The sequence below is a fragment of the Capsicum annuum genome, chromosome 10 (genome assembly GCF_002878395.1).
Source record: "Capsicum annuum cultivar UCD-10X-F1 chromosome 10, UCD10Xv1.1, whole genome shotgun sequence".
Lineage (NCBI taxonomy): Eukaryota > Viridiplantae > Streptophyta > Magnoliopsida > Solanales > Solanaceae > Capsicum > Capsicum annuum.
This window is the reverse complement of record NC_061120.1, coordinates 52393969-52414640: the sequence shown is the minus strand read 5'-3', so window position 1 is coordinate 52414640 and position 20672 is coordinate 52393969. Positions and strand designations below refer to the sequence as shown.

Sequence of the window (20672 nt, the reverse complement as noted above, 5' to 3'; positions counted from 1 at the left end):
GTAAAATCAATACTGACCTCCCTCCCTTATTTACTGAGAGAGTACTCATGTATCTCCCATGCTCATTCTGCTTTCTTGTGCTAAAAACTATTTCATCTCTTTCTGAGGTTTTCCATCTTCTGACCACCTTCGATCTTTGAAAGCTTCTCTTAAAGTAAAGCAAATCCACTCCATTATCTTGTTGCTCATTGATGTTCTTCTCATTAGTCTTCTACTACTCTCCACCTATTCGTACCAAACTGCATTGACTGAGTTCCGTCTAGTAATGTCATGACTTAAAACCAGAATTGAAGTAAATCCTGTTCCTTTCCATCTTGAAAGAAAGCGACTGCAAATTATACCGGATGTACAACCTGTAAAAAGGATTAGAAGATATAACTAACAAAGAAGGTGCTAGCTAGGCAAAGGATGGAGGAAAACCTACTCTCAGTCACCGAAAAAGATGACTCTCTTCTAAGAAGTAGGAGAGAGAGTATTTTTGGGGAATGTGCCTAAGAGATAACTGATATCTTTGGTTTTTAAATATGAGTTGTTTGTATTTTTTGAGTAGTGGCTTTAGGCGTTGATGGTAGGATAAGGTCATGTCCGAGAAGGCAGCGGCTGGGGGATGTTTTGGGGGTGGGGGAAAGGTGAAAGTTGGTACGGGGGTAGGGGAAGAGGGGGGTGCTAGGTTGGGAGTGGGGGCAAGGTCCGGTTTTAGGACAGGTTTGGGGTATAGAGTGGAGTGGTAGAAGTAGACGGGATGCAAAAGTTGATAGGTTGAGGGTTGGGTCTTGGAACATAGGGATCATTCAGGGTAAGTTCATAAAGCTTGTGAAGATTCTTAGAAAAAGAAGGATCAATATTCCGCGTGTCCAGGAAACCAAGTGGGTAGGGTCTTAAGGCTAGGGATGTGGAGGTTACAAGTTGTGGTACTCAGGAAGTGAGAGACGTAGGAATGGAGTAGGCATCTTTGTAGACGAAGAACTTAGAGGGCAAGTAGTGGAGGTTAAGAGGGTCGGCGGTAGGTTGATGACTATTAAATTGGTCATTGGAGGGGTCTACTCTGAACGTGTGTAGTGTTTATACGCCGCAGGTGGGCGTGGACGAGGAGGAGAAGAAGCGGTTTTAGGAGGCTTTGGACGAGGTGGTGAGAGGCATACCTAGCTTTGAGAAGATTGTTGTAGCAGGGGATTTCAATGGGCATATCAGGGTGTTACCAGAGGGCTATGGCAATGTGCATGGAGGTTTTGGTTTTGGGGAGAAGAATGAAGAAGGAGCTTCTCTGTTGGATTTTGCGAGGGCCTTTGGGATGGTGGTAGTGAACTCGAGCTTTCCAAAGAAGGTGGATCACCTGGTTACCTTGCGAAGCGCGATAGCCAAGACTCAGATTGACTTGTTGCTGCTTAGGAAGGGGGATAGGGTGTTTTGTAAGAATTGTAAGGTCATTCCGAGTGAGAATCTTTCGAACCAGCACAAGCTTCTAGTGATGGACCTGGGTATAAAGAAGGATGAGAAGAAAAGGGGCAGGGAGGGTCGACCCAAAATAAAGTGAGGTGGCATGACGTCGATGACTGCATTGGAGATAGAGGAAAAGGTGGCGCGGATAGGGGTGTGGGAGTGTAAGGGGGACGTGAATGGTACGTGGGATAGGGCTGCTAGGTGCATCAAGGAGACTGCTAGAGAAGTGTTGGGTGTCTCAAGAGGCCGGGCTAGCCAACATCGAGGGGACTGGTGGTGGAATAAAGAAATTAAGAAGAAAGTGGAGACTAAGAAATGGGCGTATGCTAAGTTGGTTGAGAGTAAGTATGAAGAGGAGAAGCGGGTAAATGGGAGGCGAAGGTGACAGCGTTCGAAAGTTTGTATGCGGGGTTAGAGAAAAGAGGTTGTATAGGTTTGCTAAGGCTAAGGAGAGGAAGGGTCGTGACCTCGATCAAGTGAAGTGTATTAAGGGGAGGATGGTAGAGTGCTAATGGAGGGCGTTCACATTAAGAGAAGATGGCAGTCATATTTTCAGTCTTTTGAATGATAAGGGAGACAAAGACATTGTGTTAGGGGAACTGGAGCACTCAGAGGAGTGTCATGATTTCAGTTATTGTAGACACTTTAAGGTAGAGGAGGTCAGAGAGGCTATTCGCAGGATGACGGGGCCTGATGAAATTCCAGTGAATTTTTGAAAGTTTTCTGACGAGGCTGGGTTAAGGTGGTTGACTAATTTGTTTAACGGCATTTTCAAAACTACGAAAATGCCCAAGGCTTGGAGATGGAGTACTATGATTCCTTTATATAAGAACAAGGGTGTCATCCAGAGTTGCAACAACTATAGTGGTATTAAGTTGTTGAGTCACACTAGAAAGATCTGGGAGAGAGTGGTCGAGCGGAGGTTGAAAAGGATAGTGTCTATTTCGAAAAATCAGTTTGGATTTATGCCTAGTTGCTCGACCCCAGAGGCAATTCACCTAGTGCGGAGACTGGTGGAGCAGTATAAGGAAAGGAAGAAGGACTTACATATCGTGTTCATCGACTTGGAGAAGGCGTACGACAGTTCCTAGGGATATTCTTTGGAGATGCTTGGAGGTGAGTGGGGTCCCGTTGGCGTACATCAAATCGATTAAAGACATATATGATGGAGCAAAGACTCGGGTGAGGATGGCGGGAGGAGGTTTAGAGCATTTCCGTGTCTTGACAGGTTTGCATTAGGGATCGACTTTTTAGCCCATTTTGTTTGCTTTGGTGTATGTTTCTTGCAGATGATGTAGTTTTGACTGATGAGACGCATGGGGGGGGGGGGGGGGGTGAATGATAAATTGGAGGTTTAGAGACAAACCCTTGAGTCTAAAGGGTTCAGGTTGAGTAGGAGCAAGATAGAGTATATGGAGTGCGAGTTTAATGACTTGTGGCAGGAGAACGAGGAGGTAGTAAAGTTGGATTCTCAGGTTGTTTGTAAGAGGAATAGTTTTAGTTATCTCGGGTCCAAGATTCAAGGGAAGGGAGAGATTGATAAAGATGTCTCCCACCATATTGGGGCAGGATGGATGAAGTGGAGGCTCGCCGCGGGAGTGTTGTGTGATAGGAAGGTGCTGCCCAAGCTTAAAGGCAAATTCTACAGAGTGGCCGTCCGGCCGGCCATGCTGTATGGAGTGGAGTGTTGACCAGTCAAGAACTCCCACATTCAAAAATTGAAGGTGGCGTTGGATGTGTAGACTTATTAGGGGTGATAGGGTTAGGAATGAGATTATTCGGGAGAAGGTGGGAGTGGCTTCAGTAGAGGACAAGATGCGGGAAGTTCAGTTGAGATGGCCCAATCATGTGATGAGGAGAGACACGGATACCCCAGTTCGTAGGTGTGAGAGACTAGCTTTAGATGGTTTCAGGCGGGGTAGGAGTAGGCCAAAGAAATCCTGGAGAAAGGTGATATGGAGCAGTTACAGCTTACTAAAGACATGACCCTAGATAGGAAAGTGTGGAGGACACGAATTAGGTTAGACGGCTAGTGCATGTGGGTGAGTCGAAGCCAGTAGTTAAGAGAGTTTTGGGGTAGCCGAGCCGGTAGTCTTAGGGCTAGGTCTATAGGTTGGAGCTGTTAAGGAGGGGAGGGGGTAGGGAGGTGCCTTTCGTTCGTTAGTGTAGGGGTATTACTTTGTGGGAGTCTTATTTTTGTTATTCCATCTTGTTTCATGCTTTATTACGAATTAGTTTACTATTCTTTGTCTTGAGCCGGGGGTTTATCGGAAACAACCTTACTTCTCCGGAGGTAGTGGTATGGACTGCGTACATTTTACCCTCCCCAGACCCCACTATGTGGGAATACTTGGGTTTTTTGTTGTTGTTGTTGTTGTTCCTGCTGTTGTTGTTGTACTCTGAGAGTTTTGGTGAATTTATTGAGGCAGTAGGCCAATATGGCCAGGAATGAAGGCCCCAACGTATCATGAAGTTAGAGTTCCTTGTCAAAAAAATGAGGTGGAGAAAACAAATAACATTGTTGAGGCTCATAAGGTTCAATGGAAAAACTATGGATGTTGCATTATGATGGATAAATGAACTGACAAAAATGGAAAAATGGTAATCAATGTTTTGGTGAATTCTCCGATGGGGAGTGCATTCCTTGAATCTAATGATACTAGTGACACTTCTACTAGTGCTACTAAAATGTTCAAATTGTTTAAGAAACACAATCTTGAAAATTGGGAAGGAAAATGTGGTGCAAGTTGTGACTGATAATGCAAAAAACGGGTGAATTGTTGAAGGGAGTGTACCCGCATATTTTCTGGATTCCTTGTGCTGCTTATTGTATCAACTTAATGTTTGGTGATATTTTCAACGAAGCCCCATATTCTCCAGGTGAATAAGTGGTTCAGTTTTCCTTATCAATCTTCATGTCAATTATCTATACTTAGTTTACTAACTACTAAATCTATTTTTGAACAATTTTTGCTAAGGCGGTTAAGATACATTCTTCTATCAGTTAAATAGCATTATTGTTGAACATGATGAGAAGATACACAAACCAAAGAAATCTGGTAAAACCTGTGAAGACAAGGTTAGCAAAAGCTTTTCTGACTTTGCATAGTTTCTATATGCAAAAGAAAAATTTGAGAACCTTGTTCATGTCAAATGAAAGGAATGAGAGTATCTATGCAAAGAAAGCTCTTAGGAAAGAAGTTGCCTAACACATCATTAGTCCATCTTTTTGGAATGACACCGTAAAAGCACTTAGAGTTGGCGGTCCTCTAGTTAATGTACTTTGTTTGGTGGATGGAGAGAAAAAACCACCAATGGTTTACATTTATGAAGCCATGGATAGGGCAAAAAGAAGTATTGAAAAGGCATTTGATTATGATAAAAGGAAATATGAGAAGGTTTTGAAATTATTGATGCAAGGTGGACGGATAAACTTCATCAACCTTTGCATGCAGCGACACATATTTTGAACCCCGGGCTCTATTATAAAAATAGTGAGATGATGTGCGGCTGGGATATCATGCATGTCTTGAAAGGATGATCCCAAATAAAGCTTTGATAGACAAAATATGGGAGGAGCTTGGTAGGTACATGAAAGCTGATGGCTACTTAGATTGGAATCAGCCATTATAGCTAGAAACTTAGGTGAGCATTTCAACTTATAATTGTGTTTAGCGCTTAAATTTTAAGTTATTAACTTTTAAATAATTCTTCTACAGTTGAATGGTGGATGCAATATCGCCATAATGTCCAAAACTCGCAACAGTTTGCCATTAGAGTTCAAAGTTTAACTTGTAGCTCATCCGGTTGCGAGAAAAATTGGAGTGTGTACGAACATGTGAGATACTACATTACATTACTATGTAATCTGAATTGTCCTAAGTACTCCTATTAATTACTTTCTACAGCTTATGCAGATTCATACTAAAAAAAGGAATAGACTTAAGTAGAAACGCCTCAATAATCTAGTGTTCATCAAACATAATAGAACATTGGTGCGTCGTTACAATGCTCACGATATCATTGATCCAATTATGTTGGATAATGTTGATGACGAAAATGAATGGTTAAAGGGAACCCCTTCAAATCATGAAGATGCAGAAGCATAACGAAGGAGAAGATCTCACTTATGGTCATGTTGCTTCAGCAAGGGGTTTGAGGAAAGTATTTATGGTCTTAGGGGGAGTACTTTGAGGAGCAAGGAAAGAGCAGGTTCAAGTAGAACCCTTGTCGATGAGGCTTCTGATGATGAAGAAGATATTGTTCAAGATAATAGTGTGATGGCACTTCAAGAGTTTGGAGACCTTATTGAGGAATAAATAAAAGTTCTAAACTTCTCTCTAATTGTTGGTTTCTCTATTCGTGTTGGTTGATTAAGACGCAAGACTGATTTTTAGTACTTAGCAGTTTGCTTGAATGCTTGTTATGACTATCTATTGTCTTTTTAATCTAAGTATTGTAATGACCCTCACGGTTATTTTCCATGTTTTCATACATTTTCGGTGTCTAGAGCTTTTCCATAACTACCCCAAGTTATTTATGATTTGTTGGGACTAACAGTTTGATTTTCGAGCGGTTTGTTTGAGAATTTTAGTGATACCAAATACATTGTGGAATAGTTAATCTAAATTAGCATTTGGTAGAAATATAATTTATTACCCTTCTAAAATATTTTTAACTTGTATAAAATTCTTTAATTATGGTATATCTATGTTAATTTATAAATAGGTTTATAAACTTATTAATATTTTAAGCGGAGATATAGTGAGACTAGCTATGTTAAAATATTATTATTCTATAATAGAGGTTTTATTAGTAATAATTTTCTATTTATTATGGTATATTCAAAATAGTATATTTATTTTAACATGAACTCATGCAATACCTGAGTGTGTGTGTGTGTATATAATGGGACAAAAATATTTTGAAAGTCGGACCCACACACCCCACGTGGAAGTGGGGAATGTTGGCAGCTATATATAAAGTGCCACTTATCCATTGCACAAGTGCATTATATTGACACCTACTTTAAGTATCATTAATTACTATATATAACTAATGTGCCAACACATATTATGTTAACTTGAGAGCTTTTGGAATCAATTTCCAATAGCTAATATAGTGTTTAGGTGTTTAAACAAATTTTAACCTCAATTTAACCTTACCCTAAACGAACATTACTCCTATTTTGGTAAATATTGAAGAGAAATGATGTGGGAAAATATTTTTATGAAGTATTAGAACGGAAGAAACTCAAGTTATTCAAGCTCGTGTTCTAGTGGAACACTCTTCTTAGACTTCTCCGGAGGTTTCTAGCTTTGGCGTCCCGGTAAGCTACCTACGCTTATCCCATCTTTAAATTGAGCTTATTTACGGTAACTGTGTGCTATTATGCTAGTTTTTGACTGGTAGTTGTAGTTCGTGTATCATTTGATATAGATATCATATGCCTTATTTTTCCGATTAAGACCATGTTCTAGTAAATTTCGGCCAGTTATCTTTTAGTATAATGTAGTATTTATGAGCTTAGGATGTGTATTTAAGTTGCGAAACCTTAGATTTATCTTTTTTTTAACTAAGTTACACGAATGGTTATTTAGATGTATTTTAACTACTATTTAGGGTCAATATATATTGTGAAATTTGGCACCACTGCGGCATCGGTTACAATTGGTCTGCGTTTTAATTTTACAATTGGGTATGATTACTATAAGTTCCGATTGGAGTCTGGAATTTGGTTATGATGAGTTGGGAGTTCTGGTACTGGTACTGATTATTGTTGTTCTGGGAGTTGTGGTTTCTCCGAGTTCTAGTTCGAGTTCGGCATCTGATTATGAGTTATGTTGTATATATCATATACGTGGCCTCACGTTATTACCCACTATTTCCAGTTCGAATCCGACATATGGACTCTTGTTATTATCCACCACTATCGGTTACGAGCCCAACGTCTAGCCTATGTTACTACCCATTGGTGTCGGTTCGAGCCCAGTGCACATTTGAATGACTACTACGGTTTCTTGGGATTGGTTCAGTTATGAATTATTTATGTTTATTTTTTGTAAATACTTCTTGTATGTCCCACCGGCTTATAGGGGCATGGTTGGATTAATTGTCTTCTTTGATGTGCCTGGCGGGCTCATGGGCCCAGTTAGCTTATGTTTGGTTTGCCTTTTATTACTGCATTATTTATCTTTCTGTATCGTTTTTACTTATTTCTTTATCGCATTTGCGTAGCTCAATAGTGGTTTACCTTTCTATACCTATTTACTATTGACTTAGACTACACCCTCACATCTTAGATTATTTTTCCTGTATTGAGCCCAGCCAGCCGATGATACCTACTACCCATTGTTTTGGTACTCATACTACACTTCTACATCTTTACCCCAATGCAGATCCGAGTACTAGCAGTCGGCATTGACGTGATTCCTATTTTCCGGTACTGATCCGGAGCAAGGTGAGCTTGTTGTCGTCTGAGGCTAATCCTCCTCTATCTGATCCAGTTTAGTCTTTTGTACTCGAGACTGCTTCTATATATTGTTTATGTTTTGGATTCTATCTAGTACTCTAGGTATCTTTTAGTAGTGACTCTAATATCGACCTTACCAGGTTGGGAGGGATTCGTTTGTACATTTTGGTCTTTTTCCTTCCCTCGTTTTGATATACTTCATATGTTACCTTTCTGTTTACCACTTATTATTACAATTGTTATCGTTATATGTGATCTTTTCTGATCTCTTCCCATTAGCCCGTTAGTTATCGTTCCAAGCTATGGCTTGGCTTGCCTACTGGTGGGATAAGGTAAGCGCCATTATGACTTAAGAAATTGGGTCGTGACAGCTTTGAAAGATTATGTTATTTATTAAGTGCTTGATTTTTTAATTTATGCATGTTCAATATTTTTAAATTTTGTACTAAATATCGCTTTAAAGGAAAAAAGGAGTGTGCTTCGCTTCACGCTTCTGTAAAGCGAGCCGTCGTCGCTTTTTTTCGCCTCTCGCTTTTCAAAACACTGCCCTCCACCACCAAAGAGATGAAAACAGGTAAGTGAGGGCTTTGGTAAAACTGATCCAAGATACTATGCACTTTTTTTCATCAAGAGAATCCCCATTCTAACCAATATATAGCCGTCCATGGAATACCAGAATGTATATTACTGAAACAAACTTCCCAAAAAACTATATGCAAGAAGACTTTAGTTCTCCCTGGAAAGAAAACATAAGCTGTAACTCCAATAAACATAGACAAAGGTGTCCTTCACATGCACCATCAGTGCTCCAATCAAAGGCTTTACGAGGACAAAAAAGTAAGACTATCATATAGGATGATACACTAAAAACAAATTTATGTACACTAAAATATCAATCTCATTAATATGACGACAGTCAAAAGACATCAATACAAATTCAACAATATATGGAAGAAAGGAAAGGAAATTTCGCAGAATCACTACTCAGCAATATGATAATTAAGAACTAGAACAATCAAACAGTCTTGACATCATCCATCCAAGTAGAACTGCGCTAGACAGAAAATGCCAGAACTCTACACTAATACATAATACTAGCGATAACAACAAAAGTTGTTCTTTGTTTAACTAGTTTACCTATACTACAACTTTTGAGCCAACACTTGTACAGGATTCTGCCAATGCATATTCCAAAAAATGGAAGTATGAAGCAGCCTTCCACCAAACTACATTATATATGAAAGACATGCAACGAAATATGGTTTTTACCATGAGTTAGGTATTACAACAACAACAAAAATATACCTAGAGTAATGCCACAACTGGGGTATAGTCTGGGGAGGGTAGGATATACGCAGACCTTACCACTACCTTTGTGGGCAGAGAGGCTGCTGTTTCTGGTATAGGTATTAATAGACAAATTTAGCTACCAATAATTTACAGGAGCTAAAACCATTCCGATGCCCCCTTTCAGTAGTTTAAACGCAGAACACATATTGTTGCCCATCAAAATATGTGGCAACTATCTTATCAAGGGGAAATTCAAGTAAAGTCCACTCACATGGGTGTATTGCCCTCCCCTAGCCTTTTTCTGAAAGAAGTAGATCTGTTTCATAATTAAGAATACTTTTGAACTTGCCTTCTTAGTCTCCCTAACTGTTTCTTAGTGGTTGCTTGGAAGAGCAAACTTGCCGTCTTGCCCATGAAAAGTTTAAGACATTCTTTGCCCACATTACAACCCAATAAATACATATCATACAATATTCCTAGTGGTAGAATAGAAATGTTTCTTGATACCACCAACCTCATAAACCAATATGAAAATTATTTTCCAGTAGGACAAGCCAAAAAGTTATTTAAATGTTTTATTGCATGAGAAAATAGCATCTAACTACCTCAGCAAGGTTGACCCATTCCCATGTCTCATTTGCAGTACCCATGTCATAAACAAGAGCATGTCTACCCTGGAAATTCGCATTAAGATTTCAGCATTTAACCGTGGGGAGAAAAGAGTATATGTTCCAAGTAAGAAAGATCACGCCTACCTCAGCTCGATTAAAATCAGTTATTTGCGCTTCATAAAAATTATTGTCATCAGGCCATCTAGTTCTCACTTTCCTTCCAATCAATGTATCAAATGATGTTGCTTCAGCAGGTTTAGAAACCCGATTACCAAATTGGGTTCTTCCAGAAGGACCAGAAGTCGGGTACTGCATTTTCATCGAAGATGCACCAGGCATCATCTCGCCCTATGAAGATACACACAGCAGGAAAATATCAGAACAATAGACTGATGGGAATGCAAGCTTCCAAGGTTCTTAAGCACATCCGACTTACAGATTTATGCTTTTTCCCCTTCGGCCCTGCCATAGGTCCTCGCTTGGCAGCAGATGAAGATGGCTGGTTTGCAGCAGTTGTTGGAGGTGGATGAAAAGTAGGAGATGGTCCCGCAAAGGAATGAGAAGGTAAAGACTGGGCTATCTTCTGTTTCTTCCGTGACGCTGAGACAGAAGGGCTAGGTATTGGATCATGAACAGATTGACCAGCACAAAGCATACCAGGTTGATGCCCACCAGATTGTCTCCACTCCCTAAAAGCAAGCAATAGTGTAATATTAGCCTCAGAGTTTGACAAACTCCAAAGTATGTAAAGATTAACTAAATAAATTGAAGAGGGTAATGAGGAGAAGTTGCAAAAGCAGACCTTATTCTTCTTATGACATCATCATTATTAACTCTAGCAAGAAGTTCTCTATGTTCTTCATTGGATAGCCGTAACTCTTTTCTTAACTCAGTTATCAAGCTTTCTTTCTCCTGAAGAAAGCATATTAGTGGAGCAGTCATTAAAACCTGATCAAATAATAGAACAACAACTTCACGAGAATACTAATCACAAAATATTACCCATGTAATGGCATCAGCTTGAGCTTTAAAGGCTCTTAGAACCGAACTGTATGCTTCTTGCTCAAGTTGGTGAATTTGGGCCTCCATATCTGTTTCACCGTACATCCTCTGGTAGGGAACAGAACCAATGACAGCAGATCTTCCATTTCCAGTAATGCGACCAATACCTCTAGGAATCCTATTTTGTTGTGATGGAGGAAGATCATCATCAGTTCCTGCATAATATTGCAAGTTTTTGAGATATAGAATGCTAACCCTATGCATTACACGGAATTAAAAACACAATACAAATAATAAAACTCATCTATATGAGCACCGTACTATTAGAAAATTGCCAACACATAGAATTATCCAACTGTCACTTCATTCGGCAGGGACCAAAGATGGGTATGGACAACAACTACATTAAACAAAACGAGTCCTCACCATTCCACTCTTGATAAGGATACAACTATCACATTCTGCAATATACATTGACACTAAACCTAAACTGCATTGAAGTACCAAAAATACAAGCATACAACAATTCCAAGTTAGTTACGCGGGCTATATGAATTCCAGTTAGCTCCAGTTCATTTCAATAAAAGATAATGAGTGGAAAACTAATATAAGCTTACCAACATATCTAAAGCCTAAATCCAAATTAGTTGGAATCACCTATATCATAGTGTTTTGTTTTGTTCCATACTCACAGTCATTTCAAGAGACAGTATGTCATTTGAGACAACTTCCTTCCATGTGATTTAAGTTTATCTTGTCCCCTTAGCCCCTTCAATCATCATGGTTTTAGCCTAGGAACTCAAGTGTTCAGAGATTTACATAAAGAAGTGAGCATACCATCGCAGGCAATCTTCTTTAATCTTATACCACTCAAAAATTTCCAAACTAAGATTTCAAATTTTACAACATTTCAGATCACGAGCATTCAAGTGGAATTCACTTTTTTTTTTAAAACTGGTAACATTAATGTAATCACATTTTTTCTCCAACATAACAAAGTGAATGTTTTAAATTCAGAATAAAAGAATTTTTTCAAGGAGATGGATTACGTTCAATGTTTTAAATTTGAGCTCATTAATTCTTAGAAGAAAATCAAATTAAATTTGTCTATAGCAAATAACAACCACCACAACGCATAACCGGTCAAACTAACGAACATATCTCAAAGAAAAAGAATTCCTAGACAGATTGAATACAACTGCTAAAAAATTCCAAGTCCAAATAATTGGAATGTTTCATGTAAATAACAATGCACATGCTATTTCCACTAACCCTTAACCCCCAAACCTCACTGGACAACCCTGATTGAACATCAAGTCACAGAAAACAAAAAAAAAAAAACATTTTTGTGTGAATGTAAGAACTCACCACTGCTATCGTAGGGCTCGTAGTCCATAGCCAGCTCGCAAACTGGAACTTGAAGAACCGAATAGAATAGAGTGAACTCAACCCTAATTACAAAAATTGTATGAAATCAAATTGAGCTCAAACCCCACACAAAACAAAGCGGCACCGTTTGGGGTTGCATTATTGATGGTTAGGGTTTTAGAAGTACGCAAATCAATTGGATTCGAAGAGAGAGAAAGGGAGTATGAGTTTGGGAGCGCGGACGTGAAACTGGCTTTTACTGTTTAGTTTAATGTAACGATTTGAATTCCGCCTCCTTTTATCCTTAACTGTTGTTTCGTTTTCTCCCGTTTCATCTAATTGTTGCTGAATCCAATCGTTTTTTGGCCCGAAAATTTTAAAAACAAATATGTTTTTGCCACGAGGAATTGGAAGCACGTGTGTTTGGCAGATGAATTATGAATCTATGATTGTACTCATTGGTTGAATGATCTTCCGGTCACTTGTTAGGAGAAGTGTTGATTCATCGTTTCATTTGAATGATAGTCTGTTTCATGAGCTCAATATTATATTTTTAAATATATTTATTAAAATTTAATTAATTTATCAAAAAAAACCAAATTATTATATTTATTAAAATTTAATTAATTTATCAAAAAAAAACAAATTATTATTTTTATATTACAATTTTAAATGTATTTATTGAGATTTAATTAATTTATCAAAAAAAGTTAAATTAATATTTTTAAATAAATATGATAGAAAATAATAATAGAGATAACACTTTAAAAGAGCTATTTTTTTATTTTTATAAAATCAAATAATAGCTTACAACTAATTTAAATTATCCTCGTTAAAATTAAAATATAATATGCTCCAATGCTTATTTTAACATCAGATCAAACGCATTTTTTGAATTAATAACTAATTTTAATATTTTTATTATTCAATTTTATTTAAAAATTATACAAGCGGATAACTTGAAATTATAAGTGCCAATATATTAATATTTTTTACAAAAACTTACGAGTAATTAAAATATGGTCTTTTCACCTAATATACTATATAAATAAAAATAAATAGTTTATTTATATTAAGGAGATAAGATATTGTTCTTATCCATATAAATATATAATACATTCATTTTCATAATGAAAAAATATAAAAATACTAAAGATAAGTTATTGATAGTTGAAAATTATCTATAAAAAAACAGAACGCAAATCAAATTAATATTGGTGGAATCAAACTTTTTATTAAAGGGATTAAAAAATATATGTTATTTAATGTTTGTTTAAAGTTATTTTACATGAAAGCGAATTTATCTATTATGTCGTACCATCTTCATTCTTTTTTATTTGTTCTATTTGGGTTAGACACACACCTTAATCGTTTACTCTTATAAAATTAAAATTAATTTTACTAATATACCCCTAATTAAATTTTATACCTCTATCCAAATCAATAGTGATTACATTTATTGAAGGGCATGATAGGAAGATTTTGTTCAAATTATTCTTGAAAAATTAAAGGAGCAAACATTTAGAAATATAAATACAACCTAAATAGAGAAGATAAAAGAAATGAATGGAGTATTATATATCTTATTTTTAAGATTACAAGTCTCAATTTTTACGAAAGCTTACATATAAATATATTTATATAATATAGTAAAATTTCTTTACATTGACTGATTAATGTACTTCAATCATTTTTTTTAACTATCTTTTAAATATCTGTTTTGAAGTTATATAATATAAATAAATATTCTAAATTTTGTATAAAATGATAATTTTTCCCTTGGTCGTCCTCAACTGACTCTTCTATAATATAATTTAACTTGTTTCGGGTGGTCTGTGCTGAATCTAGATTCAACCTCAAAATGTAAAAATGATATATAATTTATCAAATAAATATAATTTGTTTTATATTTTCAACTACATAATTAATTTAATACTATTTGAATTAATCACATCTAGTTAATAAAATTTCAGGACTATTAAAATTTTATATTTGACCGATATTTATAAGTTTGGATTCAAACTAATATAACAGGTTAAATTTGTAATTACTTTTTCATTTTTTCGTTTTGTGGTATTAAGTTATTGAAAAAGTAGTTCAAAATTTCCTGCAAACTTTTAAAAATTAAATCATTGTATAAACGTATTTGCAGGTTAAATGAGAGTTTACTTTATTGTCAAATCGATATGTAATATAAAAGTTGTTTTCATTAAATGCTTTGAGAATATAGCATCTAATAATTCAAATTGAACTTAATTATATGTTAGATTAATTTCATGAATAGTTGCAGTCCTATGTGAATCAATATATATTTTGAGATTATTTTTGTATAAAATTTATAAAAAATTAAATACTTGCAACACGTATATATTTACGGCATAACAAGGGGGGGGGGGGGATCGAGGGAAAGAAGTTAGAGATTGAATTTAAGTCTTGCAAAACATCTTTTTAAAAAAATATCTATTAAATTATATAAAGACAATTGAAAGTAAAGTAGTAATTTTCCTGCTCCCGATTTTTTTCTTTTTTTAAAAAATAAATTAAACAATTGAAACACAATGAAAAACTCAATAGTAATTTTTCATATTATGACACACCATCAAGTACAAAGATTCATATGGCAAGAAGCAAAAACTTCATCTTTGTAGTCACATGCCATTGTTTTAGAGGATTAATAAATTTTCTAAAATAAATTAAAAAATAATTAAATTTTAGTATTAGAAATATATACAAAAAAAAAATAAGAGAAAAGACATAAAGACATCATTAAAGTTATTTTAAAATTTTAAAAGACACTCGAAGTTTGCGGAAATCCTATTGTCTCACTTAACTATTTTCAATCAAAACAAATCCATTCTTTTTAGTTTTCCATACCTACTTTGTTCTCAAAATATGTGTGTGTGCCTCACACCAAATAAAATAATCTAGTTATTTTTATATTTTTCATTTTCAATCCATTTAATAAAGATGAAAGTTTTATCCTCGCTTGTTCACATTTTAATATTTCTCTAAATCACTCTTTCGATTTGTTCACCGACCTGAACTACATCCAAAATGCTCGTTAGCTTCTTGATTTTATATTTTTCTTTGATTCTATTTATCTGATATAGTTTAAACTAGGAACGAAAATAAATTATGCGTCATTAATGGAGAACTGTCATAATTAGTCTCAGACATTCCATATCTATTTTAGGATTGAGACATAACTTGTTGATATTAGATTATATATTTATTCAGAATATCTTTTTAGCTTGAGCTAGCTTTAAATTAATTAGATGAAAAATGAAGAGGGGACTAAAAAGTAGTTATCTCCTGTGATGTCCTCTTCTCTAGATCTTAGAAATAGGTTATAGCAAAGTTAGAAGTTTGAGGATGGTGATGACTTATAGGAGTACTCGTATTGTGATTGTTAAATTGGGTTGTGGACACTCCGACAAGCTTCAATGGTGGTTGAATTGATTTTAGGAAGATGAGACTTTTTCCTTTATAAAGAATTGAATTGGAAATGCCATGTGGATTTATTGTATTGATTTGGGCTGCTTTTTAAAATATTAATTTGTTATTCTAACCCGAGGACACAACAAGTGCAAAAATAGATCAAAAATAGCTCAATGGTGTAATAGGACACTCGTAAATTTTTAAGTGTCTTTTTAAAATTCGAGATAATTTTAACGATATCTTTATATTTTTTCTCAAAAAACAAATAATCTAATAGGAAACAAGAAGGGATTTACAAAAAATTACTATATATAATTCAATTATAAAGGTTCAGATGAAAATAATCATTAAATAATGAATGAGGATAAAAATAATAATGTGTTTGAAAAAATAATAGACACGTGTACCAATTCTATTGCATAATTTTTTTTGTGAGGACTACCAAATCTTATTTTATTCTCTTTCATATATAAGTACTAAATAGGTATGTCCGTTCTTTGAACGGACCCAATGATAAAAGTCTGGGTATTCTTCATACGTTTACCTCAAATATACGATGAAAGTCTGTGTATTCTTCACATGTTTGCCTCAAATGACGATTAGATGATTCTAGAGTTATGAACATAGAGTATTTGTTATAGCAAATTTATCTTTTTGCCCTTGATCATCCTAAAGAATTAAAGATAACAAAGTAAAAGAATCAACAAAGCAAATTTTTAAATCTTCAATGTATGGAGACATGTCCTCTTCTTGATCAACTACATGGAACCTTTAGCTTCAGAATCACCCATCAACATGTAAGTTGGTTGTTCTATTTCAGTGTCAACAAAATATGTCATCTCTTCTACATGTTTCTATTAACTTTTGAAAACTCACCTCTTTCGAGTTTAGTCTTTGATTATTTACATCATCGTTCTTCTTTTAATCTTGTCACCTTTTTGAAAAAATCGAGAGGAATCACTTAAGCAAGACTAATTAACAATACACATTTACATGAGTGATGATAATATTAACTAAAGTCACATAATTTCAAATAATAGAACAATTTTTTACAAAGCTTCATTATTTTCATAGGGTAAAATATGAGAAACTGTGACATAAAAGCAAATATTTTGAAAAAAAATATGGCACAACTTCCATTTTAATAAAAGATTGATTACTGATTACTGCATTTTCTTATAATCAATCAAAAGGCAAGTATATGAGAATAGAGAGAAAATGAATAAACAAATAAAATTCTAAAGCTTCACTTTTATTAGTAGGAAGATTCAATATCATAAGAGTTGAGTACAACTTCAATTATAATATGGTCAAAGCTTACTTTTTACAAAGTTACATAATTAAATAATAAAAAATAATCTACAATTACAACTGTTAGTAATCTTACTAACTGCAATATTTACGATGTAATGGATAAATTACCCCAAAATTGAGTACCAATTATTAAAGCTTGAAGTTAGTCCACTTAAAGACTATGCCCTTTAGTATTAGACTTTCCTATGCTCTTCGGTATATCAATTTACTCTATCCTTCTTTTACAGGGTATCTTAACGTAAAAGATTATTCACATACCTCAGGATATCTTAGTGCAACTTGAGGCAGTCTTGATGGGAACAAAAGTAGATGATTGAAAAGTTGGGGTGGATAGGTTAACCTTTATTTTTGCAATCTTCATCTAAAACATGTTGTTCATGAGTGTTTGATGTCGAACTTAATATACGAATGGTTTTAATTAATATATCAAGTTTCTTAAGTATACTCAAATTGAAACAATATATATCTGTCACTTACCAAGTTGAAATATAGAGATGTAGCCATTAACATTTTTTTCTTTGTTAGAGCGAGAGCCCAGCAACAATCAAAGTTTTCGTGATAGCAAAAATATTATTGAATAAGCAGCAATGCCAGGTTCAATCCTTTGTTGATGCAGTGCCATTTATCCAATAATGATTTTACTATTAAAGGAATGTTGATTTAGTTTACTGGTACATCAAATTTCATTTCTTTCAGTAATCATATCTTGTATATTGACTATATAGTTTTCTTTTTTATCTTGTTTGCTTTGTTTGTATTTACTCACGTGTCCTCACCGGAATATTTACTCTATTTGTATTTACTGTCATCCTCTCGCCTGAATATTTACTTTGTCTTTTCACCTAATTAATTAATTTAGACATATAAAATTAAACAAACATAAGTAGGATCATAGGTAAACAGAAGCTTTCTTTATTATCTGATAAGAAAACACATAGTCGGTTGACTTGCATTACAAAAACTGTAACACAAACGAATTGCATAAAATTACAAAGTATATTAAATTCAGCAAGCATAATACTAACTAAATCAAGTTGCAACAAGTTGAAATCATTAACAAACTTTAAGAACACTGCCAAGAAAATCTTAAAAACACTATAGTATATATTAATAGTCAACTCCTAGTCTAGGTGTCAATTTCTCATTAATGCCATATTTGAGTTTGTTATATATTAAAAGATGATATACATATTATCATATTGATCATTAAAAAAGAGCCATCATACTGATCATAAAAAAGCAATCCATGTATGTTAGGTCAAGTTCAAAAAAATGACTAGCATAATAAACTCTTATATGCACATTCTTCATTAAGAAACAAGATAAGATTGTACTTAATCCTCTTCACGACTCTTCATAATAATACCAACTTATAATAATATGTCATAAATGTATAATTATTAGTGCAAGCAGAAATTATAGATGAAAACTTATCTTGACACCCACATTATATCAGATGAGATCAGCATCCAAAAACTGCAATCCATGATACGTAGTTTTCGAAAATTCATAATCTCTATCAAATTCAAGTAGTGCTAAAGATGATAGAGGTTTTCAGTGAACACTTTCTCAGTTATGCTATTTAAAGAACATATCAACTTCTCAAATATAATGTTCAAACTTACACATAATTGCAATTTGTAAATATATCATTATCCATATATTGTGTGGGTGCAAATATTCAGAGTTCTCAGTTGAAACTTAGGTGAATAATTGAATTAAGGATGCAAAGATAAATAAAAGGAATGAGATTAATGATGAAGAACAATAGAGAGAGAATTGGACAATTAAAAATTAATGACGTCAACCCTAAAATTCAGTTCATGAAATTCATAAGTACGATATGAATTGAAAAAAATTTGGAAGAAAATTATACCTGAATTGGAACACCCAACTTAGGGACCGTTTGGAGAAGCTGAAAAAAAGTGACATTTAAAAAGCTCTTTAAAAGTATTTTTGAAAGTGCTGAACTTATTTTAAAAATAAGCAGTTACGTGTTTGGATAAAAGTGTTGAAACTGAAAAAAGTTATTGATGTGTTTAGTAAAAAAGTATTTTTTTGGTCAAAATAACTGAAATACCCTTAAAGTTGTTAATAATATATAGAGTTGATTATTATTAATTTTTATTTCTAAAATGATTCAGATTCAAATTAATATAATATATATATATATATATATATATAATATTTTCATGAATGAACAATTAATTTGTGCTCTAAAAAACTTTTTTTTGGTTAAAAAAGTTTAAATCATTAAGCAAAATATATATGTTACTAATCATTATAATTACATTAATGGATAAATAGTTGGTCACAAATGATACTATTTGTTTGATAAAAAGACTCTTAATTAGAAAACATATTACTCGTTGCTTGAGTAATGACTATCACTATTAAAACATTGGCGAATATGAATGTTGCGTCGTGAAATATAGATGGATCATTCACTAATCATCCATGAAGTTGTATATCTTCAATGAGTATTCTCCATATATTTTGGTTGGTGAATTATTATTTTTATTAGAGAAATTCATATGTTGTACAATAATAATTGTTCAAATTTAAAAGAATATATTAAAGAAGGACAATAATATATAAAAATTCATATTTCATGAATTAGAAGTTTCATACAAAAGAAGTACTAATATAGTTAACGTTAAGTTCTCCATAAATACAATAAGTGAGAATATTTAATTAATACAAGCATTAAGCATTAAAATCTATTTTGGGGCTACACAAGGGTAATTTTGGAGTAAGAAAAATTTTTGAGGGACAAAAATGTCTTTGAATTGGTTAAACTAAAATGACTTAAAAGCCAAAAAAAAAAGAAGTTAGGAATTTGGGCTTTTAGTTTTTAGCCCCTTTAAAGCCAAAATTGACCTTTTTAAGCAATTTTTAAAATTGCCACACACTTCTAAAAATAAAAAGTGGCTTTTAAGTCATTTTAACCAACTTATAAGCTCTTCCAAACACCCTCTTAAAAGATCGAAAATGATTAAAGATAAATGATTGAGTTTTTATGTTATAACTTAATCGACAACATTAACAAGAGTAGTGAAGCAAATTTGAATTTGGATTAACAAATCGAAAAAAACCTCTACGAAAGTAATGACCCCGATCTGAATTTTTCTGATGAAATTGAGTGTGTGATTCAAAGTATTACTGATGTACTCTTTGAGAAACTCCTTCCGAATATTAAAAGCTGATAAACATCTAATAGACTAACGGATTAAGTAGGAATGTCAAGAGACTGATCTAGAAGTTGAAATATTTACCATTTGTCGTTGCATATGATCTAAGGTTGGTAGATAGGAAATTCCTAAAATACTTTTATGAAATTAACCCACCAATATAAACATCTACTCCAAATTTCAGATTTAAATAATGAATTAGTTTTTAAAATATTAGCCATGAAATAAACATGATTTGGAAGATGTCAAGGAAGATTAAAAAGGTTATTATAACAACAAATAAAGTTACAATGAACTTACTTATAGTTGATAAATCCAGAAGAGTTGAAATGCTATATTTTGTAGAAGATGAACGCAAATTTATTTATGAAGAGATGGAAACTTTCTAGACAAAAATAGTGAATACTATATGTAACAAAGGGAGATTGAAACTTTCTAGGAGAAATAGTGATAGAATATGTGATAGATATGTATCCACGTGTAGTAGATTAATGGACAAATACAATAATATCGATATTTAAAATTAAAATAAAATATTGTGTAACT

At 33.9% G+C, this 20672-nt stretch overlaps 1 protein-coding gene across 3 annotated transcripts in view; it reads right to left on the bottom strand.

Annotated features, from left to right (window-relative positions):
* The window catches only part of LOC107845214 (protein EMSY-LIKE 3), a 34303-nt gene extending 21584 nt beyond the window's left edge, over window positions 1–12719 (bottom strand). Inside the window, exons 1-6 of one of the 3 annotated variants that reach the window (XM_016689454.2) lie at window positions 12184–12719; window positions 10816–11030; window positions 10616–10725; window positions 10250–10502; window positions 9958–10161; window positions 9808–9876 (exon numbers count right to left, since the gene is read on the bottom strand). In XM_016689454.2, coding sequence (XP_016544940.2) covers window positions 9808–9876; window positions 9958–10161; window positions 10250–10502; window positions 10616–10725; window positions 10816–11030; window positions 12184–12211 — 879 coding nt within the window. In that variant the 5' untranslated portion in view covers window positions 12212–12719. The remainder of the gene's footprint in view (window positions 1–9807; window positions 9877–9957; window positions 10162–10249; window positions 10503–10615; window positions 10726–10815; window positions 11031–12183) is intronic. The other 2 variants (XM_047397909.1, XM_016689451.2) reach the window with 2 other exon arrangements.
* Between the last annotated feature and the right edge of the window lie 7953 nt (window positions 12720–20672).